The sequence below is a fragment of the Drosophila ficusphila genome, unplaced genomic scaffold, assembly GCF_018152265.1.
Source record: "Drosophila ficusphila isolate 14025-0441.05 unplaced genomic scaffold, ASM1815226v1 contig_198, whole genome shotgun sequence".
NCBI classification, from domain to species: Eukaryota; Metazoa; Arthropoda; class Insecta; order Diptera; family Drosophilidae; genus Drosophila; species Drosophila ficusphila.
In genome coordinates, this window is record NW_025064092.1 from 9943219 (window position 1) to 9970344 (window position 27126).

General features: G+C 45.1%; 4 protein-coding genes across 7 annotated transcripts in view; 1 reads left to right on the forward strand and 3 right to left on the reverse strand.

Annotated features, from left to right (window-relative positions):
- Positions 1-422: 422 nt before the first annotated feature.
- LOC108092955 (40S ribosomal protein S12, mitochondrial) lies at positions 423-19470 on the reverse strand. The gene is made up of 3 exons (XM_043207502.1): positions 19243-19470; positions 17856-18340; positions 423-630 (listed from the first exon to the last, which is right to left on the reverse strand). Exons 1-2 carry the CDS (start codon positions 19292-19294, stop codon positions 17970-17972), a joined length of 423 nt encoding a protein of 140 aa, XP_043063437.1. The 5' UTR covers positions 19295-19470; the 3' UTR covers positions 423-630; positions 17856-17969.
- On the reverse strand, positions 1869-4021 carry LOC108092954 (protein giant). Its single transcript, XM_017192831.1, has 2 exons — positions 3568-4021; positions 1869-3490 (listed from the first exon to the last, which is right to left on the reverse strand). The coding sequence occupies exons 1-2, from the start codon at positions 3617-3619 to the stop codon at positions 2184-2186; spliced, it is 1359 nt and encodes a 452-aa protein (XP_017048320.1). The 5' UTR covers positions 3620-4021; the 3' UTR covers positions 1869-2183.
- Positions 19471-19780: 310 nt separating the features above from the next.
- LOC108092821 (interference hedgehog) overlaps positions 19781-27126 on the reverse strand; it is a 29181-nt gene continuing 21835 nt past the window's right edge. For 3 of the 4 annotated variants that reach the window (XM_017192624.2, XM_017192622.2, XM_017192623.2), the window contains exons 5-9: positions 26937-27108; positions 22590-23291; positions 22349-22528; positions 22074-22240; positions 19781-21252 (exon numbers count right to left, since the gene is read on the reverse strand). In XM_017192624.2, coding sequence (XP_017048113.1) covers positions 20704-21252; positions 22074-22240; positions 22349-22528; positions 22590-23291; positions 26937-27108 — 1770 coding nt within the window. In that variant the 3' untranslated portion in view covers positions 19781-20703. Of the gene's footprint in view, positions 21253-21495; positions 21832-22073; positions 22241-22348; positions 22529-22589; positions 23292-26936; positions 27109-27126 lie in introns of all 4 variants that reach the window. The other variant, XM_017192625.2, reaches the window with a different exon arrangement.
- LOC108092823 (regulatory protein zeste) lies at positions 23725-26562 on the forward strand. Its single transcript, XM_017192626.2, is given in 4 exon segments — positions 23725-24240; positions 24243-24474; positions 24713-25263; positions 25327-26562. Coding segments are annotated over 4 exon segments (1830 nt in total). The 5' UTR covers positions 23725-24107; the 3' UTR covers positions 26241-26562.

A 27126-nucleotide genomic window follows, 5' to 3' on the forward strand; every position in this document is an offset into this window, starting at 1 on the left:
TACATATTAAATTAAATAAAAGTACCTTATTGTTATATTATAATAAATTATATTATATTATAAATTATAATTTATTATAAATTATCTTATATGCTTAATTTAAATAGAAAAGCGAAGACACGATCCATTTCCCACGAAGCTGCCACTCCAGTTTCCAGCGTGTTAATGTAAATTGGCCGATGTGGCATCACCGATGAACCTGTTAATGGCCCATCGACCCATCACCGATTTTTTACTGGCAGCACTGTCCAGCTGAGTTTTGAGGCATGATTTTTGGCCGCTTTCTCGTTTGGTCACACTATGTTAGCCAACTTTTATATCAAAACCCAATAAATCAAAAACCAAAACAAAGGCCACCGTTTAGTTTTTGTACTGTAGCTTAAGGAATATTTGGCAAAACAAATGATTGCGCCGTAATCGAGTGCTATACAAACCTTGAAATTTTATTTTGTTTTCCCATTGGTAAAATGATGTTAAGAAAACTAGGAAATTGTGTACAATAAAACACTATCTTTGCCCGCAGGTCAGAATTTATACTGTCGCTGATCACTGAACAAATCGTTATATTTATGTATATCGGCAAGTTACAGCTGCGTTGATATTTTAAAGCATCCATTACCGATGGCATACCTAGAAAAAAATATAAGAATTTAAAGATTTATTAAGAAACTTTTTACACTTAATAACTTATTTGGAATGGATTATCGTAGCAAATTACAATCCAAACTATACTTTCTTGGCTATAAATCGTTTTTTCCCAAACAACAGACAAAAATCATTTAAAATATAAAAAAATGGCATAAAATCATTATAAAAAATTTCGTTTTTTGTCTCTATCTCGGTAAGTACTCTTTCCAAATGTGGAATGGCTTACATCGTTGAATTCGTAACAAAATTCTGAATCCAATGGCATTCACACCTCAAAACGTTAAAATTTGGTAATTTTTTGCAAAAAAATTCCTTATCAAAAATTCGAAAATTGGGTATAGTATAAAATGGCTCAGAAAACCCAGTTTTTTTCAATTTCTCGGGAAGTACTTTTTCAAATTTGGAATGGCATACATCGTTAAACTCGTAATAAAATTATGAATCCGATCCAATTCACAGCTAAAAATGTGGAAATTTTGCCATTTTTTTGCAAAAAATTATGATGTTACCGAAAATGCAAAAACTGGCGAAAAATCTTTTTTTTTTCGATGGTCCAAAAACTGACTGGGCTTAGTAACTTTGGTCATAAGGTCATCAAAACAGTGTTTGGTTTCGCTGTAAGTCACTTTTAATTCTTATTACAACTGAAAAAACAACCCAACATATAGTGTTTTTTACCAAAATTGTCGACTAATCATTTCCAAATTGGTTTGTTTTTTTACTAACTAAAGAATCAATTAAATGACAATTAAATTGCATTCGGCGGTATAGATAATTGGGCTTCTCTGGTTATCAAAACTATACTTTATTTGGTTGTAAGTTGTTTCTTGCCCAAATAAAGGACAAATTACCATTGAAAAATGTTTGTTTTTTCGCATATAATATTAAATACGTTAAGTTGCTCAGTAAACCCAGTTTTTTTTGCAATATCTCAGGAAGCAGTCTTCCAAATGGGGAATGGCATATGTACATCGTTCAATTCGCAATAAAATTTTGAATCTGATGGCATTCACTACTAAAAATATTGAAGTTTTGCCATTTTTCGCGATAAATGATGATGTATTTTGTTGGAGATAGCTAGCTTTCTTCCTTATTTTATTATATTATTTATTGATACTATTATTTGTTTGGTATTTGGTATATTATTATTTATTTTTTTGATAATATTTATTATTTGGATACAAGATTAGAGAAGATTTTAAATAAACCAAGTATTGAAGTAATTTTTGCGAAATTTATTTTTTATGGGATTTCTTAGAGTTATGAAAAAAATTCACTTACTGACAAAGTACTAATGGACTTCTACAACTAAAGTTGATTCGCTTGATTAGTTAACTGGTGAGATTGCGAGGTGCTCTTAAAACTAACATATTGTACAATTATAACGTATACTGCAAGGACTTAAAGTACTTAAATGCGAGTGTGTCAAAAAAAAGATAGTTGCGACCCCTAACCTATTCACAGATAAGCTCCCCCAAAAACAGGCTCTACAATTCAGATCTTCGCGTTCAACGCATCAAGAGAGGAATGGACTTTTAGGCGGTGGACACTTTGGCCGAGGTGAACGCGGCCAGTTGGGCTTTCAGGGCATCGATCTGGCACAACAGCTCGATGTTCTGGCGCTCCAAGTAGGCAGCCCGGATGGCGATCTCATCCTCCTTGATGCGGCGACGGTCGCGCGACTTCTTGGCGGCGGCGTTGTTCTTGCGACGCCTCTCATAGTAGGCAGCATCCTTCACCTGGCTGCCCGAGTTCACTCCGGGATTGGTCCCAGCAGTGTTGGCCGCACTTATGGAGTTGCTGGCGTTGGACTTGCCCTCAAAGTTGCCCGCCTGGGAGTCGCAGTCGCTGGACTCCTCGGCCGCAGCCCGATCCTCGCTCTCGCTGTTGTTGTTCGAGGAGCTGCCTTCGTTCACGGAGCCACTCCTGGAGTTGGTCCTCCGCATCTTGGGGTTGGTCACAGTGCGCGAGCCTCCGTTGGAGCTGCGGATCTGCTCGAGGACCCTCTTGCGGTACTCCGTGTAGCGCTCCACCCGCGGATTGTCCAGAAGGACGTCGGTGGCCGCGAAGTTGGCCGCAATGACCAGGGGATCCCGCGGGAAGGCCTTGAAGGGGCGGGTGTTCTTGCCCGCCTCCCCGCCGCTGGAGGTGGTTGGCGTGGTGGCCTCAACGGCCGGCGACTGGGGATTCTCCAGGACGTCGATCTGCATGGTGCTGGCATTGCTGGCTGGGCGCGGCGAGTGGGTCGAGGAGGCAGCAGCAGCTGCGGCGGCAGCAGCAGAGGCGGCAGCAAACGTCTGAAGAAGGCTGGCGGTCGGCGTCACCTTGGGCGGGGCAGGAGCGGGCGTGGGCTGCTCCTGCTTGATGTTGCTGTAGTAGAAAGCGGGGTACAGCGAGGCCAACTGCTGTTGCTGCTGCTGTTGCTGCTGATGTTGCTGCTGTTGCTGCTGCTGCTGCTGCATCTGAGCGGCGTATAGAAGACTGCTGGTGGGCGAGGCCGAGGGGGAACCGCTGCCATAGCTGTAGCTGGTTTGGTAGGGCGACGGGGTCTTCCTGGGAGTTTCCACACTGTCGCAGCGCCGGGAGAGATCCAGGACCTCAGCTGGCGGGGCATGTTGCTGGTGCTGATGTTGCTGCTGCTGCTGCTGTTGCTGCTGCTGCTGGCTGACCACAGCCCCCAACAACTGCTGCTGGTAGGCGTAGGCGGCATACAGATCCATTTTGGGCAGGCCCAAGGACCCCTGGACCGGCAGTTGGCTGTGCGGCAAGTGGTGCAGCGACTGCTGCTGGTGGTGCGTCTGGTGGTGCTGGTACTGGTGGTGGTGCAGCAAGGGCTTGCGATCTGCAGAGGTCGAGGAGAGGAGAGGAGATCCGTGAGTTCAGAGTTCGTAGAGAGGGCAGGGGGCGTGGCTAACTTACCGGTCTTGAGATCGAAGAACTGCCCAGCCATGAGTTTCTCGTGCATTAGCATGGTGTTTGGGGTTTGTGGTTTCTTCGCTTGTAATCCAACTAATTGATAGCTGTGTGGGCTGACGATCTAGCTCTGCTCTTGCTATACTTGCTATGCTTTCACGCTGACGATGTCGAACGCAAACTGATTTCCTCTCGGCGGAACCCTCTGAATTTATACCCTGCAGTCCGCAGGCTGCGCCGACGCTCCATTCAGTTGAAAATGGCGAACCCGAGCGGCCAGCCGAGGCGGTACGAAGCAGGTAGGCGGTTCAGAGGGCAAAGGGGTGACTCTGTTCCCGTCCCACTCTCCCTGTTGCCCTCTCTCTCTCTCTCTCTCGCTCGCCGCCTTTCAAAGGGTTTTACAAGGGGTGCGACTGGCCATTTCCTCCTTGCTTTTCGCATTTTTCGCCAAAATCTTGAGTCTTTGTGCTATTGTTACTTCGCCATTTAGCGTAATTTAACCAAAAAAAAGAGTTTTCGAACTTTTTTTTACTCGAACAGTTCCCGCGAAAGGATATGGTTTTTTCTCGGGTCATAATTATGTTCAATGACTAAAGCAAGGAAATTCATGCCATACCCGTTTCTGATTTACTTTTCGTTTCAAAGAACCAGATTGTATGAATTCCAACTCAATATGAATATATGTACAAACTATATCTAATATTTGTTATCCTTTTATAAAAGAAAATCTATCTCTTCTGGATACATAATCAATTCAATTTTTGAAGATTCGCAACAGGAAGATCATTGTTGTAGAAGGAAAGAAGTACAGAAGAGTATATCGACTTTTAAAATCAGGGACTCAGGGAAATCCCATGAAAACTTTTCATGTTTATGGGAGAAAGCCGTAGTTTCTAGAATATATCTCACGCTGAAGCCACATTAATTAGGGCAAAATCATACTTTTCCGAGCGGAGAAAGAGAGGCAGTTGGCAGACGCGAAAGAGACGAATTTCAGTTTGTTGATAATGGATGCACAATGTCCAAGGGTTGCGAATCCTAAATCCGTTTGTTTTGCGCTTTTGTCCCGAAATCCTTTTGCTGACCAGCCCATCCAGGATCTGTGTATCTGCTGTCCGCTGGCGAATTCGGTGGATTGTGCGTGACAAATTATGGAAATTAGGTCGGGTTCTGGCGTTTCTGTTTCTGCAGTTTCTCAGCCCTTTTCGACTGGCGTAATTCGCATCCTTTCCGAAGTTCGCTAATGGAGAACTGCGTTCCCGGAATCCTGGCAAGGACACTCGCCAGTCTGGCCATTTGATTCATGACGCCGCCACCTCGGAGATCGAGGGGATCGAAGAGATCGTTGCGACAAGTGTCCGTGATGTTGACTGTTTCGTGTTTGTCCGCCTCCTTAAACATCCTTGATGCATTATTCTTTATCCTTTTGGCTTCCGCTGCGGCGTGGGATTCTCAACATCTTGTTTAACTTTGCTTAACTGTTTTCAAACGGTCGCTTCAATGGCTAGCGGAAGTGGGATACACTTTTTCACTTTTGAGAAACACAATTGTAAAACAGTTCAGTATACCGAAAGATAAACCATTTTACATTTAAATAAATAAAATTAATACGCAATTTTTGAGTTAGCAAGTACCATTTAATACAATTAGAATAAATAGCATTGTATATCAGATATCGAAGCAAATACTTTAAACAAACACTAACTTTCATTAGGATCAGATTCGCCCACTCACTCATTTGAATGCCTTTGCTCATTCATTCACTTTTTACAGCTCTTCATTCAAATAAAAAGAGGGTTCGATTCAGTAATCAGTAAAAAAAACCGCGAACTTATCCGCTAATCCGTGCGCTAATCCAACCGTAAAAATGGTGGATTAACTAAAACGCGGTCTCGTCCTCGTCATTGAGTCGACCGCTTACCTGAGGTCCCTGGGCTCGCAAACAGATCCTGGCCATATAACATACAACATCTAACATCTAGCCCAGCCCGACCGATCGATCCCGAACAGATGCCATAAAAAGTCGCGGCCGAAGCCAAAGCCAAAGAGTTGGCCAAATTCGCTGTAAAAACCAGATTCAGCGAAAAAGAAGCGTAAAAAACGGAGGGCCATAAAACCATATTCCGTATTCCGAATTTCGACTGCTGTTCCTCCGTCATAATGAGCTCCGCACCAAAGATGCAATATTTGTGCAATCCTTTCGAGGCGCGACCTTGAGCGCGTTTTTTACAGAACCTGCTACCTGGTCCCCGAACGGGTTGCCCACCCACAATATGGATTCGGCTATTGCCTAAAAAACGTCGAGAGTTTTATTGCATAATGGACGCTTCGGGGGAAAGGGTCTCAATCCGAACCCGAATCCGAGATCCCGGAGACCGCTGCTGTTTTTTAAGGGGCCGTAAACGAAGTTTCGGACTTCGGACTTCGGTGGTCCTTAAAAAAGGGTTCTCGCCTGCGTCCATTGTGGCTGCGATTTTTATATTGGTCGCTGCTAGGTGACACAAAGAAAATCAGCGACTAATTGACTGAAAGGGTTTCGCCATATATGACCCCTCAAAATAAAAAAAAGAAAGGGTCAGGAGTGGTTCGGGGAATCGCCGTTAACTCCTTTCGCGGTTCTTTGTCTTAATGGGCCAACAGTCGCATAGTCGCATATTGGCATTTATAATTTCAGACGGCCCTCTGTCGTAAACCGAAGTTAGAAACAACTTATCGAATTTGTAAGTGAAAATTCGTTTCTACGAATTTCCATCTTTATTTCCCACGTGGGCACAGAATTTGCAGTTTGCCGCGCACGTTGAGCATTCTAATTTTAAAACATTGCAGTTTGGAGTAAAACTAAAAAAAATTAGCCAGCGAACGGAGATTCTACTTAGAACCCAATTAAATTGTGGAATTCTTCCGCATCAACGAGATTTTCACATTTTTACTGAAACCTTCAAGCTACGTTGAACTTCCTCTGAGAATCGTCCTCCTCCAATACACAATTGATGAAATGAGATTACTTCCAAATGTATGATTAGTTCGGCCGTCATTCAGTCGATTTTCGGCCACGATGGCCGCCTAAGCCCATCAGCCAGCTCGGCTATATCCTTGTAGTATCCTGCGATGCTAATGAGGAAGTAAGTAGTCGGCGAGGAAGTGAACGGGGATTACACGTGCTCCTCGGGAGGACAAAGGGCCTCTCTTCCCGCTGGAGAGTGTTTTGGGCCAGGCGAAAAAGACTAAAAGACTAACCGGATCGAGGACCTGGGACTAAGGACCCAGAACCAAGGACCACTTGTTTGTTTTCCTTGGCATATGCAAAGTGCACACTCGCAGAGGATAATGGGAACAGGTATTGGGCGAGGGATTTGCATTTAGCCACTTCCGCAAACGGAAGTGCACAGCACAGCAGAACGAAGCCCGGACTAAAAAAGACACAAGTTAAGTACTCAAAGGGAACCCACAATGGACGCAGCTTCCGTCGTCAAATCCTTTGGCTAATTGTTATCCTATGGCTCCTAATCCCGCATCCAGCAGAAGGCTGCTCAATTATGGCATCTCTTTAATTGAGAGACGTCGAGCCGCTCCAAATAGAGTCCTTCCATTCCATTCACGGCCGACCATCGAAGCGTTAAGATCTTGGGCAAATCTTAAAACCGGAACCCGCCGTCCAGGATCCAGGGCAGTATTGCATTACTATGCCAATTAGTGCGGTTTTGATTACCCAAATGACAGTTGCCCAGCGACGGGGAGAGGTTACAAATCCCCTTATCGCCCAAACCTGATCGATCTCCCGAAATGGGGCGACAGTGGGTCTCACCGAGGTTCTCCCTCTCGTTTGTCTTACTATCTTCAGTTTAGTTTAGCTGATGCGTCTTGCAAACAGCCAGCTCTAAATATTGAATTTGAAACATTCACTGCTGGTTGCGGGGGAGAGATGGGTTCAAGGTTCTGACTCAAGATTAGAGTGATCGGTTGATCGATGGGGAGACCCCACACAACAACATCGCTATACAATGCTCGTCAAATTGCCGCACAAAGCCCTCAATGGCCAGAGTGCTATTTAATGGGCAACACTAACTTGCTACTTCCTTACGCCATCATTGTAGCTGTTGTCCTGCTTGTCAGGGCCTCGGGAAGATTGCCAGGATAAAGGGAATCACAGGGTGTGCCCGAGTCAACGCCCATTGCCAGCGGAAGAGGAAAATGCCCGGGTTGGGAAAATACTCGCACACACAAGACAAGCCAAAGAAAGCAATCAAAAGAAAGCAACATTTCACGGCTGATTTCTGTGTGGGAGATCGCAAGCTACATATACATAAAATTTTTATTATTTATACTAAATAAAAGTTAAAAAAAAAAATGATTAAATATTTATAGAAAAAATTGTAATGCGAATCTATTTTGCTGATAGTTTGCTGATAGTCAATAGAGTAAATGAATTTCAGGCGAATGGATTTGGCAGATTGAATAAGAATTAAGCGGACATAATGTCTGCAACTACACAATTTTGTTCAGTGTTCAGTATCTATGCGATTACAGGGTATTCGCCACCGAAGGGATACTCATTTTGCATGCATCATCCGTTTTGATGAACTGTCAACGTTTAGGGCTATTGTTCCACAACCCAAATCGGTATTCCCTGTATTGTATCTGTATCTGTATCTGTATCTGTTTTGTGTGAGAACCGTTTGATTTGGCTTGGTTTGGGGGTACAGTTATGTGCGGAAAAAGTGAGACATTTCTAATAACTCGGCACGGAGACCCTTATTCCCAATAATCCCCTTCATTGCTCACTTAATTTTATGCATTTTACTGTTGATTAGCTGCCACAGCCACTCCATTGTCAGCGGACGGGCACCGTTAGGGGTTTCGCTGCAGTCAATGAAAGTGCCGCGCCACCAGAGCCCTCATAAAAAGAGTTACGATCCGGTTCCCCGTTCCCTGATTCCCGATTCCCCGCCTCCTTGGGTTCCACTCGATCTATCAAGCGGCCCTTGAAGTGTTCACACCTTTTTGCGGGAGTGTCCTTTCTGTCGCACTCCGCATTGTCGCATTGTTGGGTTCCGGTCCAAATCCGCCTACGAAACCCCGTTAGAATGGCTACTGTCAGTTGGGATGGCTACCCTTCCTCTCCAGATCGCAGAACGCAGATCACAGATCCCAGATCCCGAGATCCCAGATCATATTGTTGGGCCGAGAAGACAATTGCTGTCAAAGTGCCATTGCAGCGGTTTACGGCCAACGGATTTGGCCGTCCTGGTAATTGTGTCAATTGTCAGTTCGCACCATCTCCACCTCCACCTCCATTTCCACCTCTAATCTCCATAAATATATAAGGCACTGCGGAACGGATGCTGCCCAGATACAATCGAAGTCGAAAGTCCTGGAACGGAGAACGGAACTGAACGGCCCTAAGCCTCATTCCGCATAACTCTTTCCGAGTTCTGACTCCTGGCCAGCTCGTAATATGAGCATTTAACCCTGTAAAGTCTTCGTCCCGGCCACGCCCATTGTATCCGAGTTCCGTTCTGATCTTGTCCCCGCCTCGAGAGCCACATTTGCCTTTTGCCTCGAGTTTTTTCACATGAAACTAAAAACGACTGAAATCCATGAGATTAAACGGTCTTTAAGCGGTTTAAGCCTTTGTGCTCCGAGTTTTGTAGGTGGCAAAATGTGCCATTGTCCCGAGTTCTGCCAAAATTATGGACTAGCATATCATTTCATAATTTTCATTTTCAGCTTCAAAAATGATTTTTTTCCGTTTTCTTTTTTTTTGCTTCCCGGAAGGCGAAGACAAATATTTTTGGAAGCTCGGTGGGCAGAATGGTCGCGAGTGATCCGACAGGTGCCCAGGTACAGCTCTCCCGGGCTTCCAGACTAATCCTGACTATCTGGCTGCCTCAAGTTAATCTCGCATAATATTGCGTGTTCGGAGACGCGTAATCCACCTCAAGACAAGTGGCCAGATCCTGCAGGATCTCCACATTTAAGCCGGCAATGGATTCTAGATGACTTGACTAACTGCCGACTTAAGCGCAGCGACCAGATTTCACTGAGCCAAGGTCGAAGCTGTGCAATCTTTGGCAAGACTACAAAAATAAACAAAACTAAAAAGCAGCCAGCCTTTTCCGTTTATAGATAGAATGAAGAAAGTATTTAAAACATATTCAAATGATTCATTATCAAGGATAAAAGTATACGCAATGCAACAAAGAGAGAGAAGGATTTGAAAAGTATTCGATAACTAATTGAAACTAAGTCTAGCTAAATCTCTTTAACTAGTTATCTTTTTTTATGTTGATTCGATTGTTATAGATCAACAAGAATCGCAGCTCTATCGCCATATTACGTGCCATCCTCCATTAGCAACGATTGCGCCATTTTGGCGCTGATAACCGAACCGTGGTCCTATAACGAAATCGCAGGCTCTCGCTCGAAGAGCGACCTCGCAATAAAGTAGAGCTGCAGAGCTCCGTGAGTCAACCAATCAGGGCAGAAACCCAGCCGGAGGGGATTTCGGAAAACAACCACCACCGACAGCAGCGACTTCATTTTGTGCGCTCGATGGGAAACGGGTTCTTTGGGCAATGAATCCCCGCAACTTCATTAAAGCCAGGAGACATAAGACCACATATGGAGAGGTGGGGGATGCGACGTGGATGGAGATGGAGTTGGAGGTGGAGAGAGTGGGTGACGGATCCAGAGATCCAGGGCTTAGGGAAAATGTGACAGCTGTGCCAGCTGACCCAGTCCACAGTCCATAGTCCATTGTCCACTGTCCATTGTGTCCGTCCGGAGGCGAGGGAGTCTCGTCTCCGCATTTAATAAATAAATAGCAGGCGACAGACAGACAGCATCGGGGGCATTTTCATTATCGCAAATGAAAGGGTTCGACTGCGGCGATTCGGGAAAGCCCTTTTCCGACTTTCCTGGCCGGTTGCTTAATGATAACAGAAACCGGATGGCGGATGGCGGTTGCGGATGGCGTTGGCTTGATTACAAGTGGTTGCTCTCTGGGATTTTTGCGGGTCAGCCGCAATTGCTGACCGCTGCTTTGGTCACTTTTGGCAATTTCCTTCAATTGTTGTCTCAACCCTTCCTTCCTATTTTTTTTTTTTTTTTTTTTGGGAGGAGGTCACAGCGGGTGGATTACTAGAGTTTGGGGTGAACAGGAGTTTCGGGAAGAGAAACCCCATCAATTTGACGCGTTGACACATTTATTGGGGAGTCTGTGGAATTAGTTGCTGGCTCGAAATTAGGTTGCATGCCCCTCCTCCTCCTGCGGAGTAAATCGATTCGGTGACCACCTTTGTTATCGATACTGGGACCTATTTTGTCAATGAGCCGGGGAAACTCGAGAACATTTTCCCTATGGCGCAGCAATATTATAAGATTATCTGGCCAGCCAACCTCAAATTTGAGGTCAGACAAGTGGAAACGATGCAAAGAAAGCAGATCACTTCCTGTCTTACCCTTCGCCGATTATCTTTTTGTCATTAATCGAAGGTCTGTTTGCCAAACAGAGATCAGCGGAGCGTAGAGAAGAGTTCCCTAGTTTCCCTAGGAACTGACCCGTTGAATCCCCCGAAATCCTTTTCTCTACCAGACCATGTATAAATATCAATCGCGTTTATTGTCTCGCCTGTCAGCGAGGACCATTAGCCAGGGTTTTCCAACAAATCGCTCGCTGGACGCAAAACAGGGGAACACTCACATATGCCACGCCATCTTAGCAATCTTAGCTGCGCACTCTGAACCTCCTAATGATCTTCGGTTCCGGTCGATCCTCGGCTCCCCATGTATACAATTTGCCACAAGTTGCCGTGATTAATTAACTGGGTTGGCATTTGCATTTGCATTTCCATTACCATTACCACCGTGGCTCATGTTGCGTTCTTGTCCGGCTTTTGTAATTTGAGGCGCTCAATTTTTCGACGCATAATTAGGAGAGGACTAAGGACCAAGGACCGCTGGCTGAGGAATTGTTTCGGTGCACGAGCCACACGACTTTCCTTCACTAATTGTCAACTGGAACGATTCAAAGGAACTGCTGGAAGAAAGTTTCTCAGCAGCCTTCTGCCACGAACCATCGACTTGATCCTTTCTGTTTTTGGGATACGCTTTCAAAATTGAGAAAAAGAACGTCTGTACGCCTGTCTGTTCTATGTAAACAATTTTCCTAAAAAACACTATATTTTTAGTGGTTTTTCGGTTGTAAAAAGGCCAAATAGTGCCTTACAGCGGAACTAAACACTGTTTTAAGCACCTCATGACTACAGTTAACAAGTACAATCACTTTTTGGACGATTAAAAAAAAATGATTCTTGGCCAATTTTCGCATTTTTGATAAGGGGTAACATCATCATTTTTTGCAAAAAATGGCAAAATTTCCAAATTTTTAGCTGTGAATTGGATCGGATTCAGAATTTTATTACGAGTTTAACGATGGTTGCCATTCCAAATTTGAAAAAGTACTTCCCGAGATATTGCAAAAAAAAACTGGGTTTTCTGAGCCATTTTATACAATACCCAATTTTCGCATTTTTGATAAGGGGTAACATCGCACTTTTTGCGAAAAATGGCAAAATTTCAACATTTTTAGGTGTGAATTGGATCGGATTCATAATTTTATTACGAGTTTAACGATGTATGCCATTCCACATTTGGAAGAGTACTTTTTGAGATATTGCAAAAAAACTGGGTTTTCTGAGCTATTTTATGTATTAAATATTTTATGCGAAAAAACAAACATTTTTCAATGGTATTTTCTCAGTTGTTTAGGCAAGAAACAACTTACAGCCAAACAATGTATAGTTTTGAAAAACAGAGAAACCCAACAATCCATTCGATTGAATTTAATTTAATTATAATTTAACTGATCACATGTCCCCTGACCCCTGACCGCTGTCAGAAATTCGAAAAATAGACTTTTTAGAAAATGGCTTAATTCTAGCATGGGCTTTTAACTTTTCTTAATGATGTTCGATTTCGGATTGGTATACCTCAAAATGGCTTTTTTATGGAGGTTTTATTGCAATAAAGTAGCGAATATGTGTTCTGTGTGCCTTTGGCTTTATCCATAAGGGCCCCAGAAATCGAGTTGTTAAGGAACCACACGAGCCAAGCGACAGTTCGCCTCCCATTGTTGGTTAATTTATCAAAGATGCAAAAACAGCCAACTCATGCTTAAGTGGAAGGCAGCCTAATGAGCGTGTTCAGAGGTCTTTTCTCGGTGTTCAGCGTTTGGCGTTTGGTGTTCAGTGTTTGGTGTTCAATGTCCAGTGTGGTCAGCAGCTGGAAAACGAACACATGTGGCTCATGCCCAAGTCCAGTGAAAGGATTCGACTCTGGATTCTAAGCACTGGACTTGGAATATGGCAGAGTAAACACACGCCGCACATCCTCATTAATCTCGAGGGGGCGTAGACTGAATGGGATCGCAGCTCGGGACCCGGAGTGGGAATACTATACGACTTGGATTGGCTAGGGGATCGCACTGCTCTGGCTCTAATACACAACATATTGCAACTTTATCTCGGGGAAACGCGACTCGGAGTCGGAATCGGAATCGGAATCCATCTCGATGGCTTGACTCACGTTTTTGTTTTTCCAGCATCAATGGCGAGTTAGTTTAGTTCGACTTCCCTCCCAGCCCCGAAATCCAACGAAAATATAATAAGTGGGCACGTGTTTCTGCTTGGTCCACAGGGCATACAAACGATTTGTTTTTCTACGGCCAACAGGCCCTAGGGCCGTCTGGGGTTTGTTTTTACACATAAATATTTGTTTATATTTGCCCAGGACCCGAGTTTGTGTCGTCTTCTGGGGAAGGCTCACACCACAGCCACGAAAGAGCTACAACGAAACGCAAAGTCCTCGCCGAGGCGCCAATGGAGAGCCTCTTAAGCCTTTACAGCTGCGCAACGGAAGTAAAGTTACTGAAGTCACCGAGTTACCTGAATGAATTGGTAGTTACATTGGAATAAATGTAAAGCCCCATTATTTCATAACAAAAATTACTAGAAGGGGGTTCAGTACGAAATCAAAATCGCTTTCTTAGTAGAAGCACACAAACATTTTTTGACGCTCTAAAGAATATTTTCTGAAAATAACCCGAGTTTTTAATCTAAATCCATGATCAATTTCCTAGCATTTGATGAAAACATCAAACTACGTATGAATTGCATGGGCAAATTGATTGAAAGACAAGGCGACGGAGTGGGATTGGCTCCAGAAGCGTGGACCAGCGTCTTGGCTCCGGATTAGACGAGTTTTTAAAGGGAATTGTAATGCACTGCGTTCACCCATTGCTGATCTGCTCTGAATTGCAGAGCGCACTGCTGTAGGCAAAAATCTGAGCTGTGGGCGTGTGCGGGCCATGGATTTCACACACCGATCTCACGAGGATCCGATCCTTTCGCAGCATGACGAAAGGTAAATTTGTAAACAATTGTGCTAATTAAGCCAGCCCAATAAAAATCGGCTCACGGAGGCTTGAGAGGCCTGAGCTCGCCCGGGGAGATCCAGGCGAGCACTTGAACTAAATCCGGTAGCTTAAACGAGTTAAAGGAACTTGAACGGAACTTAATCCCATAAATTTGGGAAAAATACAATTTTAATCAGGTTAATTCGTGTGTAGCGCGACTGTTGCATGGTTTCGGGCTCTGGGATCCGGGATCAGTGGGCCAGGTAGCCGGTCGAGCGAAAGGATTAGGCCTCTGGATCTCGGGGATTTAGCGCAAACAGAGGTGAGTCCCGAGCAGGCCCACCTTCGCCTTCGCCCATGCCCATGCACTCCTGCCTTCCTGCGACATTTTAATTTAATCTCAGATTACGAGCGGAGGAGGAGATCGCGGATCGGGATCGGGATCAGTCCACCAGATTAGGCCACTCCGCCTGCTCGTATATTGCCAAATAATGCTCGAGCCGCAGGGGCAACTTCGCTTCGATTGCAAAAGATTCACGTAAATCCGTAGATTAGATGGCTAGATCCCCAGATTTCAAGATTCCCTCCAGCGATTAGCCCAATTGTTAGGTCAATTGCCAAATCACTTGAGCGTGGATCCGCAAACTGGGTCATCGCGAGGAGGTATTACAAAGTGTCTAGGTAGATCTCAGAAAGCCACTGGTCATGCCCACTAAAGCTAGCAGTGCCTTCGATGATCTCATTCCCGTGATCCCCAGAGTGGACTACTCTAGTCTGCTGGACTGGCAGCGTTGACTTTCGAACCCCTGGGAAGACTAGATAAGTCGTCTACACTTTTAAGAGATAACTGAACGCTTGTAGCTGATAATAACTTATTTTAGGTTTACTATATTTCAGAACTTCACTGAAAGCTAAAGCATGCTCTTCAACAGCGAAAATATGAGGAGGATTTTCAGTTAATAAACAGCACATTCACTAAGAGAAATACCATGAATACTGCCTGAATATTGATCATAAGAAATATCACGATCGAAAGGGCCACGTGCTGATCGTGCGCTGGCTGAAAAGGATTGCCAATCGATCGTGACGCCCCAAATGGAAAGGATTAAAGCCGTGAGTAAACACATTTTGATCGCCAGGATCTCCGGCGAGATGTCAACACAGATCAAACAGAACGCAGCTCGGCGATCCCGGCGAATCAGAGGAGATCTGCGATCGGCTTGGGGTTGAAATCGAAGAACGATCGGGGATCGTCACGAGGGGATCGCGAATCCTGATTGACATTTTCGCCTTCTCACCTGGCGGCGAAAGTGTGTCCTTTTTCTCGCCTGTGATTGGAGTGTGCTCTGCACGTGGCCGAAGGACACACATTCCGATCGCAGGAGAGCGAGAAGGACGATCGTCCTTTGTGTGGTTAGGCCCGCCTGTCGTTTGTTTCTGCTTCTCCCTCTCTTTTTTTGCCCATTTTTTGGCAGTTTGATCTTCTTTAGGAAGATATATTCGGTTCTCGCCTTTTTCCTGCCATCGATTACAGGAAAATTATGATGTTTTCAGCAGATAATCTCGGTTGCAACATCTAGGAATTGTCTTGCCAGGGGTTATGCATCATTATTTGACTCACACTTGACATCTCGATAGTTGCCAAAGAAAGGGAACAAAGGCCAAGACAACAAGATGCCAATTAGGCACTTCACTTTTTTGTGCGATCCGTAAAAGATTGGTTCGGGATCAGAGGATCACAGGATCAAGGATCCCCGAGGAATGGAGCTTAGCTAGAACCATTTTTATCGCGAATTCAGCAACGGGTTGGACTGGGATTCTGGAGATGGCGGCGCCATTTTGCTTCCGGGTTACGAGATTCACATCACGCAAGGGTTGCACAAGGGTTGAAGGGTTCCAAGGGTGGTCGCCATCAACCCCTTGGCACCCAACCACCGAAAAGTCGATGAACACGTGTCCATGATTAAATAAAATGTTTGGCAATTCGTCTAGTCAAACTCTAGTCACTCTGCCACCCCTTTTAAGACTCGATTCTCGTTTAGTTGTTGCGGCAAAGAGTTAAACTAAAGGGGGATAGTGACAGCATCGATTCAACTTGGGCCTCGTATAGATAAAGAAGGGGTGCTGAAACAACAAAAGCCTCTGGCCACCAAACTGACCAGAAACTCAGAGAAAGTAATAATCATTCAACAATCAGGGGAAACCCCAAATTGTAGCTAGCAATAAGTTTAACAAATTTAAGTTACATATTTTAGATGTATAGATTACATATTAAAAACGTACTTTATTTAGCATAAAAGCATGTGCCCATTTGGCTCCATTAAGCACTATATTATCTGTCGAAAAAATTGCAATTCGACTCGGACTATTCGTTTCAGATAAAAACCTTTGAATGTCGTTTTTTCCCAGATGCTTGGCAAATTCATTTCGGCCAAGCCACAAACGTGTGAACACCTCGATGATTGGCCAATAATCGAGGAGACCAGGAGTCATTTTTCATTTGCCAAATTTTACAGTTAATGCGAAGAAGAAAGGAGCAGAAGAAACGCAGCTAATATCTTTTGGCGATTCAACGGAAGTTGGGCAGCAGGGCAGGACTCGTATGTGTTTTTTCCTGAACACTGGACAATGAGGTTTTTATTGATAAAAATTATGCACGCTGGCAAACAAAGGCGAGGCCCGAAGATGTTGGACAACTTGACTCAGCAGAAAATGCGAAGACGAACGATCCGGGGACAAAGGACCTGCTGTCATAATGGCTCAATCAGGCAGCAGGACTAAGGATACACGGACAGGACTAACGGTACAAGGAAGGTTCTGCTTTACTGATTTTCTGATTTTCAGATTTTCTGGCCCTATGTTGACACAATGTCTGGTGGTCAGAGGAAGCAGGATTGCTGTGGTCACCCAAATGTCATCCATCCAAGGATGTGAAAAAGGACATATACATGGCGACATCTTCGATGTCGGCTTACATAAAAAGGATCCCTCAGTGTATTTGCTTAACTGTTTCTAAGATTGTGTTTGCGTGTGTGTAGGTGGGTTAACGGTGGATCCTTCGCAGGATCTTTGCGAGATGGCTTTGATTCAGACCGACATAGTGGGCCAGGGAATGTAACAGAGCTTCTAACAAATGCGGCAGTAAAACAAATATATTTTATAAAACTAGGAAAAGAAACTATGACTTAAAAGCAGTAATCTTAACACTACCCAAGTAAGTAAAACGAATAACAATGAATAACAATACATAAATTCAATTAAATGTAAAAATGTGGCAATTTAATAAACTTTTTTTTTCTACTTATAAAATCTGTTTAAAATATGCTTCCACAATAAATTAAATCGATCGATATGCATATTAACCAAAGGCTGTATTCCTAACACATTTTTGACCGTTTTCATTATTTTAAGCAAGAAGTGTTTTAAAATTTAAAGTGCAAGGAAAATAAAACTTTACTCTGTTTTTCTCTATGTTAAAAAGGTTCAACTTGCTTAGCCAATTTTCAGCAGTCGCTCAGTAGGAAGTCCGAAAAGATACATCTACTACTTGGATTTTCTAATGAACTTGTGAACTGTGAAGAGTGGGCGGCATGGGGAAACGCCCATTTCAGCTAACGATTATTTGGCAGAAAATTTGGCAATTCTGTTAAAAAGCAAACAGGATTCGGACAAAAAGGATTTGCCAGCTAAAGCGTAAAATGCTGTTTGAAACCTTTTTCCCCTAAGGACCTTTGGTGTTCTTAGGTGAAGATGACGCTACGCGACGCCCCGTTGACTTAAGATTACGAGGATGCAGCCAACCGGAGGATTGTGGGATTGTAGGATTGCAAGATCGCAGGAGACAATGTCCCTGCTCACTTGTCGCTACTTACTCACTTACCCTATAATCCGGCTGAGCTGCATAATTTTCCGTAAAAAGTAAACAATAATAACAACGAGGCATCCGTTTTGTCCTTTGTGGGGTTATGCATTTGAATAATGTTGTGATATTAAACTATTGGGTCTTCTTGACGACGTGCGCCAAGTCGTAGACTCCGCGCACAGCCTTCAGTTTCACGCCGGGCACATCCTGTAAGCGGCCCACGCGGCACAGAACGATGTTGTGCTCCTGCAGATTGTGACCGATGCCGGGGATGTAGGCCACCATTTCCTTGCCGGTGGAGAGGCGCACCAGGACGCACTTGCGGTTGGCTGAATTTGGCTTTTTGGGCTTCTTGATCAGCGTCTTGAGGACGACGCCCTTGGCGAAGGGCTTCCCATCGAGCGGCTGACGCGGCGGTCGCGTCTTCACGTGCGGCCCACTGCGGTGCATCTGCTGCAGAGAGGCCATTCCACGCATGGCGGTCTCACAACTGCTCTGAATGGCTGCAAAAATATGAACCAGTTAGATAAGTTTCATAAAGTAAAGGTCTCTAACCTAAACTCATAGCAAAGGCTTTCAGCTGTACTCTATAAGGAAACCCATACGAATTATAGGGGTATCAAATGGCCACGATTGAAAAGGAGCTGCAAGAATATGATCGAAAGTGGTCGGCTAAAATCTCAAAAATCGATCTAAAGCACGACTGTACCCAATGCCAAATTTTGACAAAGGGGTCATTTTCAGGGACAGTTGGTCAGTGATTGACAATGCCCGCTGTTTCCTTTGTCATTTGGCTAATCTCTGTGAAAATCGGGAATAGTTCGGAAGGGCATTGGCGAATGGCGACAATAATTACAGCCAAATGACGCGCAAACTGGCGATCCGAATTCTGTCAAGCCTTTTTGGCCAAAAACATTGTAACAAAGGAGAGTCGTCGAACGTTTTCAATTATAAATGCCACACACAAGCGGCAGGTAATAATTTCCATATGCAGGATTACCGGACAAACAATTGCTTGGACCTATTGTCCCGCAACCTGCGACCTTTTTTTGCGGTTGAACATTTCTTTTGTTCTTGCGCTTTCCGCTATTCATTTTTGGGGTGACAGGTTTTCAATTATTTTTGCAATTAAAAGCAAAGGGACTTGTGGAATGTCCATGTGAAACTGGCTATGAAAATATTCGCAGCGAAAAGCGAGACCGCCACGCGCTGTTCAAAAGAGTGGGAATTCTGGAAGTGTGAATTGAGGGGAGCCGTGTGTTTGATTTCCCAGATCACAAATGTAAAGGGTTGAAAAATCTGTCAGGGCATGACTAGAAAAGGGGCCAGAACGTACTAAAAAGAAACCAAACTTACCGAAACCACTGAACAATTCTAATTCTAAGCTTATAACATTCGAACTTACCAAGCGAAGTCAGGTGTTTCGTAATGCCGAAAGTTTGCCGCAGGAAATTCATGTCGTTGGTGATTCTGTTTAGCTTGAAGATGTAAGCGACCTTTCCTCAACACCAGGGAGCTTGTTTATAAGCTATTTAGTTAGCTTTTTGTGTTATAATTTTGTGAAAATAAGAAATAATTAAACAAAAATTCCAATTCGCTTCTAATGTGACCAATAAGCGAAGCTGTTAAAACATCGATCTCGCGAGCGATAGTATCGATATTTTCCGCCGCAAATACCGGTCGCGGCGTTTTTCCACCGCGGTTCAGTGCACCGCTTTTCTAACAGAACATGTTAAGTTTACATTTTCCGACATTTGCAGAGCACTGGCAGAGAATGGGGTTTGTGGGTGAAAGGGGCGGGAGGGGGGAGAGAGATTATGTTAGAAAGGGCGGCAAAACTCAATTTTAAGTTTTTAAATTTAATTAAAATAACAAAAAGGCAAAACGTTTAAAGGGCAAGGGCCAAAATCAGCGCGGGATGTTTCCATTGAAAATACACAACATTTCAGACATCATTTTGTATTTCAGGTTTTTAATCCAAAAATTAGCATATTTAAGTTTAAGATTCTATTGTTTACTAGCTTAAATATAGTATAGGATGATTTTACGTTACTTGTGGGCCATGTGCATACGATATACGATCAGGTGATAATAATTAGTCACGTTTCAAAAAGTATTGCGATATGCTAGATAGTTGATTTGCCTTACAAGTTAGTTAGGTTTTTAGGAGAATGCTTTAGGAGAATGCTTATTCTAATTGAACTAATCAAATCGAGTCGTTTCCGCTTATACTGAAATAAATAAATAACACTATTCTACTAGGCTTAGTCAAGGTGCGATTTGGCCCCCAGGGGGACGCACAGAACAATATGCTAAATAATTAAATCTGTAAAAAAAATACAAATTAATAAGTCTACTGACTATCTGGCCGGCAGTAACAAAAAAATAAGAGTTAACTTCAGATTATTTTTAGCTGACACAAAATAAAGTAGCATTAGCGTTGAACGACTAAGCTTTAAATAATTTCGTTCAAATTTTCTTAGTAAACTTAATTAGGTTACAAACTCAAACTTCATTAAGTTTGTTTCATCTACGAATTCAATACAATTTTTGGTTCCAGCGCAAAGTACTTCAATATATCAAAACATATAAGGTCCTTTTTAGTAGAAATTAGCCAAACTCTTATCAATTTTAAAAACCTAGTTTTAAATGCAAACTTCCTAGTTTGTTTTTCTAAATTTAGTGATTCCGATGACATAAACTCTAATATTCGCGTGGCTTTAGGTGCTCTGCCGGCCTGTTCTATGAATAACCATAATGATACTCGTCAAGTTGTGCTCCTTAAATCTAATTTAAGCTGTCCCACTTCGACGAACTGTTTTCGCTCGTGGCATAGGTCTAGTAGTCCTCCTAGTCCTGCTCCTCATCACACCTCAATACTGTTCAGGCTGCCCGATGAGATGTTGTCCGTGTGACTGCCCATTCGTGTCCTCTTGATCATCGCCCTGCTGGGCATGGGAGATCTCTGGACCCTGGGACTGCCTGGCACAATGGGTATGCCCACCAGTCCGCCCGGATGTCCGGGATGATGGTGCAGATGCTGGTGGTGTGGCGGCAGGTTGTTGTTGTTGTTGTGATGGCTCAAATTCAAGTTGAGATTGCTGTGGCTGTTGTGCACTTGGCCGCCCGAAGTGCGTCGTTGTCTCCTCAGAGAGGGAATTCTCGTTGGCGTTGGTGTGCCCTCCTCCAGATGGTAGCCGCCGCCTGCTCCTGCTGGCTGTTGGTGACCCCGTATGCTTCGCTCCATTATCGGCGAAGGCTGGTGGGTGGGTGCCTGTTGGTAATACGCGGAATGTGGAGGCACCGGCGGCGGCTGTTGGTGGTAGTCCAAGCGTTTGTGAATCAATGTGGGCGTCCCAGGCGGATGATACGGCTGCGCATGATGCAGGCCATTCTGATGCAGGCCAGAGTTGGTCTGTGGAGTTTACAGGACATTAATCGTTAAGGTCAACTTGGGTGATGTTCGTATCTTCATGAGTGAATGAATGATAATGTAAACAAAACAATCTCGGCTGGGGGTTGGATTTTCCTGGTTACACTTGGGGCAAAACAACAGCACAGGGATAACTAAAATCTTAATTATTTTGGCACATAAACTACTATAAATATTGCAATTTAAACCCTGTGCTATTATTTTCCACCTCAACTGCTATCTTACATGGCCAGCATTATTGGCTGGTTTCTTTGGCAGCGGTGGCAGCGGCTTGCTGGGCGCCTCCAACACAGGATTGTCCGAACTTTGCTGCTCCTGGTCGTCTTCCTGGTGGAGATTCAGCTTAAGCGACTCGTCACAGGCCTCTAATGTTTCGCAGGAGGACGAGGCGAGTGCCGGCAATCCGTTGTCATCCTCGCCGTCATCCTCGTGCTGCTGCTGCTCCGGATCCCTAGCAATGCAGTTGCCATTTCCGTTACCGTTACCTTTCCCATTTGCATTTGCATTTCCGTTTCCGTTCGCCAGCGGCGGCAGGAAACGCAGCTCCATAACGTTGCGATTCTGGAACATTGGACGCTCAATTGGCGGGCGAATCTCGACGAGATTTGGCAGAGTTTTGGCAGAATAACCAAGCGAAAGAGACAGAGACAGCAAGACAAAGAGAGAGGGCAAGCGAGACAGAGATACCACATTCGGAGGGGTGATAATGATAATTTGAATTTTGACCAACCAACCAGCGAAAAGTTTTGGATGAAGCTGTGTGAAAAGTGGGCTCAGATTTAGTCCCAAAGTGGATGGCTTACCTTATCGGATGCCGCTTCCTGGGCCAAGGGATTGGGAGTGATGTTCATCCTGGGAATCACTCCGTTTAAGCGCCTTACGTCGCCACTTTTGTGGTGGCCACCCACTCCCAAGACGGCGGAAGTCACAAAATCAGCTTGGATGTGCTCCAATTGCGGTTTGTTCTCGTCTGTAGAGAAAGGATACATATTAACAAAGGACACATAATTAAAATAAAACTAGTTTTTTACCCAAAAACACATTGGTGCTCTTTAGAAAACTGTAATGGATATCTTACCCTCTGGTTGTGTGTTTTCCCGCCTTTTTAGACAAATGCACGCCACCACAGAAGCGATGAGGAGTAGCAAACCACCGCCAGCTGCTCCTGCGATTACTGGATAAATGGAATTATGCTGCTGATCCCCTGTTTTATGGGCCGGCACTGGAGTCGATGGAGAAGCAGTTTGCTCATTGGTTTCTACATCATACGGAAGCATAGTTAGGCATAAACAATTCTGAGGAAGACGGGAATAACTTACTTTTGGTCCTGGCTTGGCGTATAGCACTAAAATCGGAGGCTGCATCCGAGTTAAAGGACTGCAATTTGAATTCATAGGCGGTTCCCGGGCGAAGGAGGTCGACTTTGAAGCTTCGACTCCTTCCACCATCCACGGTGGCTTTCAGATATTCCGCAGCCGAGTCCGTGGGTCTATAGTAGGCATAATAACCATCTATATTCTCGTTTTGACCCGAGGAAACCAACGACCAATGGAGCATTACTGCGGACTCGGAAAAGGGCTCAACCTCGCGGAGGTCGGGCACTGGTAAGTTCGACTTTGCTGTACCATTTTGCAGGAAGAACTTGAGCGAAGTATTGCCCTCCTTGTTATCATTATTCGAATATACCGCCACGATCCGAAAACGATAGTATTTTCCGGAAGTCAGTCCCGTAACGGAAGAAGTGAAGTTCTTGGCTGGATTGCCCATCTCGTACTCCCGATCCCGGTTTCGCTGCCTCCAGTGGTTACTTCCCGATCCGGATCCGTAGCTGTTTCCGAAAGGAATATTCTCGCTAGTAGTCTGCCAGTTTTCCCTTCTGTTTTTGCCGTCTCCCAACCGGCGGTATTGCACTTTGAAAAAGGTGATTTGATACCCCGAATTTTGGGGCACACTCCAGCGGAGCATTACAGATTCGTCTGACAACCTGGTCACGTTGGGTCTCGATGGAGGAACCAAGTTGGCTGTAATTAAACATCGTTATGAAAGCCTTTAGTTATTTTTCAGGTAAACAAATAAAAGACTCTGTTGAAAAGTGCGCAAATAATATAAAAGGTAGTGTTGGAAAATGGCAAAACAAATCTAAACAGCATTTGCCAAAATATTAATCATAATTCGTATTTATGAATATAATTTATTTCGGGTTTTGTATTAAATTTTTTGTATTGTAATTATGATATGGGACATATATGACATGCGTGGAGCAAAAGTTCTTTAAATTATAAGAGCTCAAAAAATAAAATATTAAATATCATTTCTATTTTTTCCACCTCAACTGTGCTTGCTCGGAAATTAAATTAATCGCTAGTGTTGCCAGATCCACAACAATCGATAGTCACGCTAAGCATCGATATATTATCCGATTTCCAGAGGTGTTGAAACGTCGATGCCGTTCGATGCCGCAGTATCAGAGAAACATCGATTTAGTACCAGCTCTAGCTTCTTGAGCCAAAAAATTGTTGTATTCGAGTGAAAATGTGTGCGTGTTAATGATGAATTTCTTGAGCGGCTACTCGATTGCGTGCCGTTGATCGGATAAAGATCAACACACTGTTTATTTAATATTAGCGAATCAAGTGCAATATAAGATTAGTGGCCGTATGTCGAGTGCAAGCGGGAGTGAGACGGCGACAAAAAAGACTCACACTGACGCACACTAACACACGGGCGCGCGCGCTTGTGCGTCTGTGTGAGTGTGTGTGAGGTTGGGCTGTGTGTATAAGTGCAAGAGCGAGGGAGAAACTGCAAAGACTCAAGTGAAAAACTCAAAACAAACTCAAATGTCGGCGCAAGGCGATGGGGGCGGGGCAGGGGGTGGAGGAGGTGGCGGGGCTGGCTCCGAAGGAGCCGGAAATCCCGGACAAAGTTCCACGGCGAACGCCACTGTGGTTGTCACAAATGGGGGCAGTGCGTCCGCAAAAATCAGTTGCCCCTCACCCCGCGTTTCACCGCCGAGGAGAAGGATGTCCTGTACGGCCTGTTCCATTTGCACGAGGAGGTCATCGACATTAAGCACCGGAAGAAGCAGCGCAACAAGTACTCCGTCCGGGAAACATGGGACAAGATCGTCAAGGACTTCAACTCGCATCCGAATGTGAGCGCCATGAGAAACATCAAGCAGATCCAGAAGTTTTGGCTCAACTCCAGGTGACGATGCTCAGATATCTGATATATGTGTCTTGTTTGGAAGTGTTCTATAATTTAATCATTATTATCATTCCTACAAAGTGGGTTTGAGTTGAAGTTTTATTTCTGAATCTAAACTAATTACTAATAAGTGCATGTTTTGAAACCCATGAAATGAAGAAATAAATACCAAATAACTTAATCAGCAGCACAAATTTCCCAATCAAATTACTGACCATCGAAAACCAACTCTTTTTAGACTTCGCAAGCAGTACCCGTACAGGGACGGTAGCTCCTCCAATCTCAGCTCTGGCAGCGCCAAGATCAGCTCCGTGTCCGTGTCCGTTGCATCGGCGCAGGTGCCCCAACAGCAACAGCAGCAGCAACAGCAGCAGCACCACCAGCCACACGATGGCGTCAAGGTGGAGCCGGAGTACCAAATCAGTCCCGATGCTTCCGAGCACAATCCCCAGGCGGACACCTTCGACGAGATCGAGATGGATGCCAACGATGTGAGCGAGATCGACGAGGATCCCATAGAGCAGCAGCAGCAGCAGCAACAGGAGGCCCAGGCTCAGGCGCAAGCCCAAGCCCAGGTGCAATCCGCCGCAGCCGAAATCCAGAAGATGCAACAAGTGAACGCAGCAGTGGCGGTTGCAGCGGCGAACGCCACCATGATCAACACCCACCAAATCAACGTGGATCAGATCAGCACCGAGAAACTGAACCTGACCGATCTGCTGCACTTTAAGACGACGCGACCCCGCGAGGAGATCATACTGCAGATCAAGCATCCAGCAGAGGCTACTGGTAGGTGCAAAGCCTAGACTTAGGCACATCTTTCACCTAGCGTAACTCCCGTTCGCTTTGCAGCCACCCAGATACACACCATACCCTCCCAGGCGCAGCAGCATCCGATGGCCACCATCACCGCCGGCGGCTACAACCAGCAGATCATCAGCGAGATCAAGCCGCAGCAGATCACCTTGGCGCAGTATCAGGCGCAGCAGCAGCAGGCCCAAGCGCACGCCCAGGCGCAGGCTCAAGCTCAGGCGCAGGCCCAAGCTCAAGCCCAGGCTCAGGCGCAGGCGCAGGCCCAGCAGCTGGCCCAGCAGCAGTTGGTGGCCGCTCAGCAGCAGCAGCTGGCCGCCGCCGTCCAAGTGCATCACCAGCAGCAACAACAACACCAGGCTGCCGTTGCCGTCCAGCAGCAACAACAGGCAGCGGCGGCGGCCGTCAAGATGCAGCTGACGGCCGCCACGCCCACGTTCACATTTAGCGCGCTGCCGACGGTGACGGCGGCCACGACGGTGCCCACGGCGGTTCCAGTGCCCGTGGCCACAGCCTCATCGGCTTCTGGGAACTCGGGAGCGGTCAACACCTCGACGGCCTCTTCCGTGAGCAACAACAACACCAGTTTGGGCGGAGGCGGAGGCAACGGAGCCAACAGTTCGTCCTCGGCCGCAGCGGACAGTTTCGAGGAGCGAATGAACTACTTTAAGATCCGAGAGGCCGAGCTGCGCGTCAAGGAGCAGCAGCTGTCCACGGAGGCCAAGCGAATTGAGCTGAATAAGGCGCAGGATGAGCTCAAGTACATGCGGGAGGTGCATCGACTGCGCGTCGAGGAGCTCAAGATGAAGATACGCATTCTGCAGAAGGAGGAGGAGCAGCTGCGCAAGATCTCCAATTCATGAGATCTGGAGGACATCAGCGATGCCGACGAGGGCGAGGGCGAGGAAAACGCGGACGACGCCTACTTGGATCGCTTCACCCCGGGGGACTTTTAGTTCTATAGTCTTAGGTCCACAAACTACCATCTACAGCTAACCTGAATCCACAATCCTGAATCCAAATCCGAATCCCACATCCCCATTTCCAAGCTTCAACTTTCCACACACACACACACACACCAATTAAAATTTTTTTAGGTTATTTTTTTTTCTAGTTGTCGCGGGGCGGGGGACACCGGTGGGACTTTAGTCCACCGCTGGCCAGAATTACCGACTAAGCCATCACTAATTGTAAATCGCAATCAATCAATTATACAGACACACGAACACACAGCAAAATACAGTGGGCGTGGCCAGCTAATCCACGAGGAAAACTTTACAAATGGTGGAGTTTTCTTGGGCGAAATCGGGGTACTTCTGAGGTTTAAAAGATAAGTTTCTCTTAGAAATGGGACATACGGTAAAGTTATATGTGACATGCGTTAAGCTTTGTTTTTTGTGTTGTTCTTTCCCTAATATAAGAAGATATATTCATTTTACATATTATGTCTAAGTTAAATTGGCAGTGTCCCGAATTGTAAAATACTATCAGATTTTTTTTATGTAAAAGCAAAAGATTCAAAATAAAATATCAAGTACTTGATATTGAAAACCTATTTAAGGGCTGAACATAAACTGAACTCTACTTGATTTCATATTTTTGATAGTTGTTGAAACTTTTGCAATGTATAAGCAACCAAGATTCGAACTCACCCTTGTACTTTCGTCTGCCGCCCTTGTTCTTGGAGCCGCCAGAGGGAGTCGACGAGGATCCAGTTCCCCCATTCGATTCGTGAACTGGCCACATGGGAACTCCACCGAGTGGCTCGTCATCCTCGCCAGTGATCTCAAGGGGATTCACGCGCAGCATGTTGCCCTCGCTGGTCTGTAAGCAATCGGGTTG

Bases quoted from the DNA above. Each gene is read 5' to 3' on its own strand.
- LOC108092954 (XM_017192831.1), bottom strand. From the start codon at position 3,619: ATGCTAATGCACGAGAAACTCATGGCTGGGCAGTTCTTCGATCTCAAG. The intron at 3,491-3,567 runs GTAAGTTAGCCA...CGACCTCTGCAG, and splicing joins GTTCTTCGATCTCAAGACCG to ATCGCAAGCCCTTGCTGCAC.
- LOC108092955 (XM_043207502.1), bottom strand. From the start codon at position 19,294: ATGAATTTCCTGCGGCAAACTTTCGGCATTACGAAACACCTGACTTCG. The intron at 18,341-19,242 runs GTAAGTTCGAAT...ATATTTTTGCAG, and splicing joins GAAACACCTGACTTCGCTTG to CCATTCAGAGCAGTTGTGAG.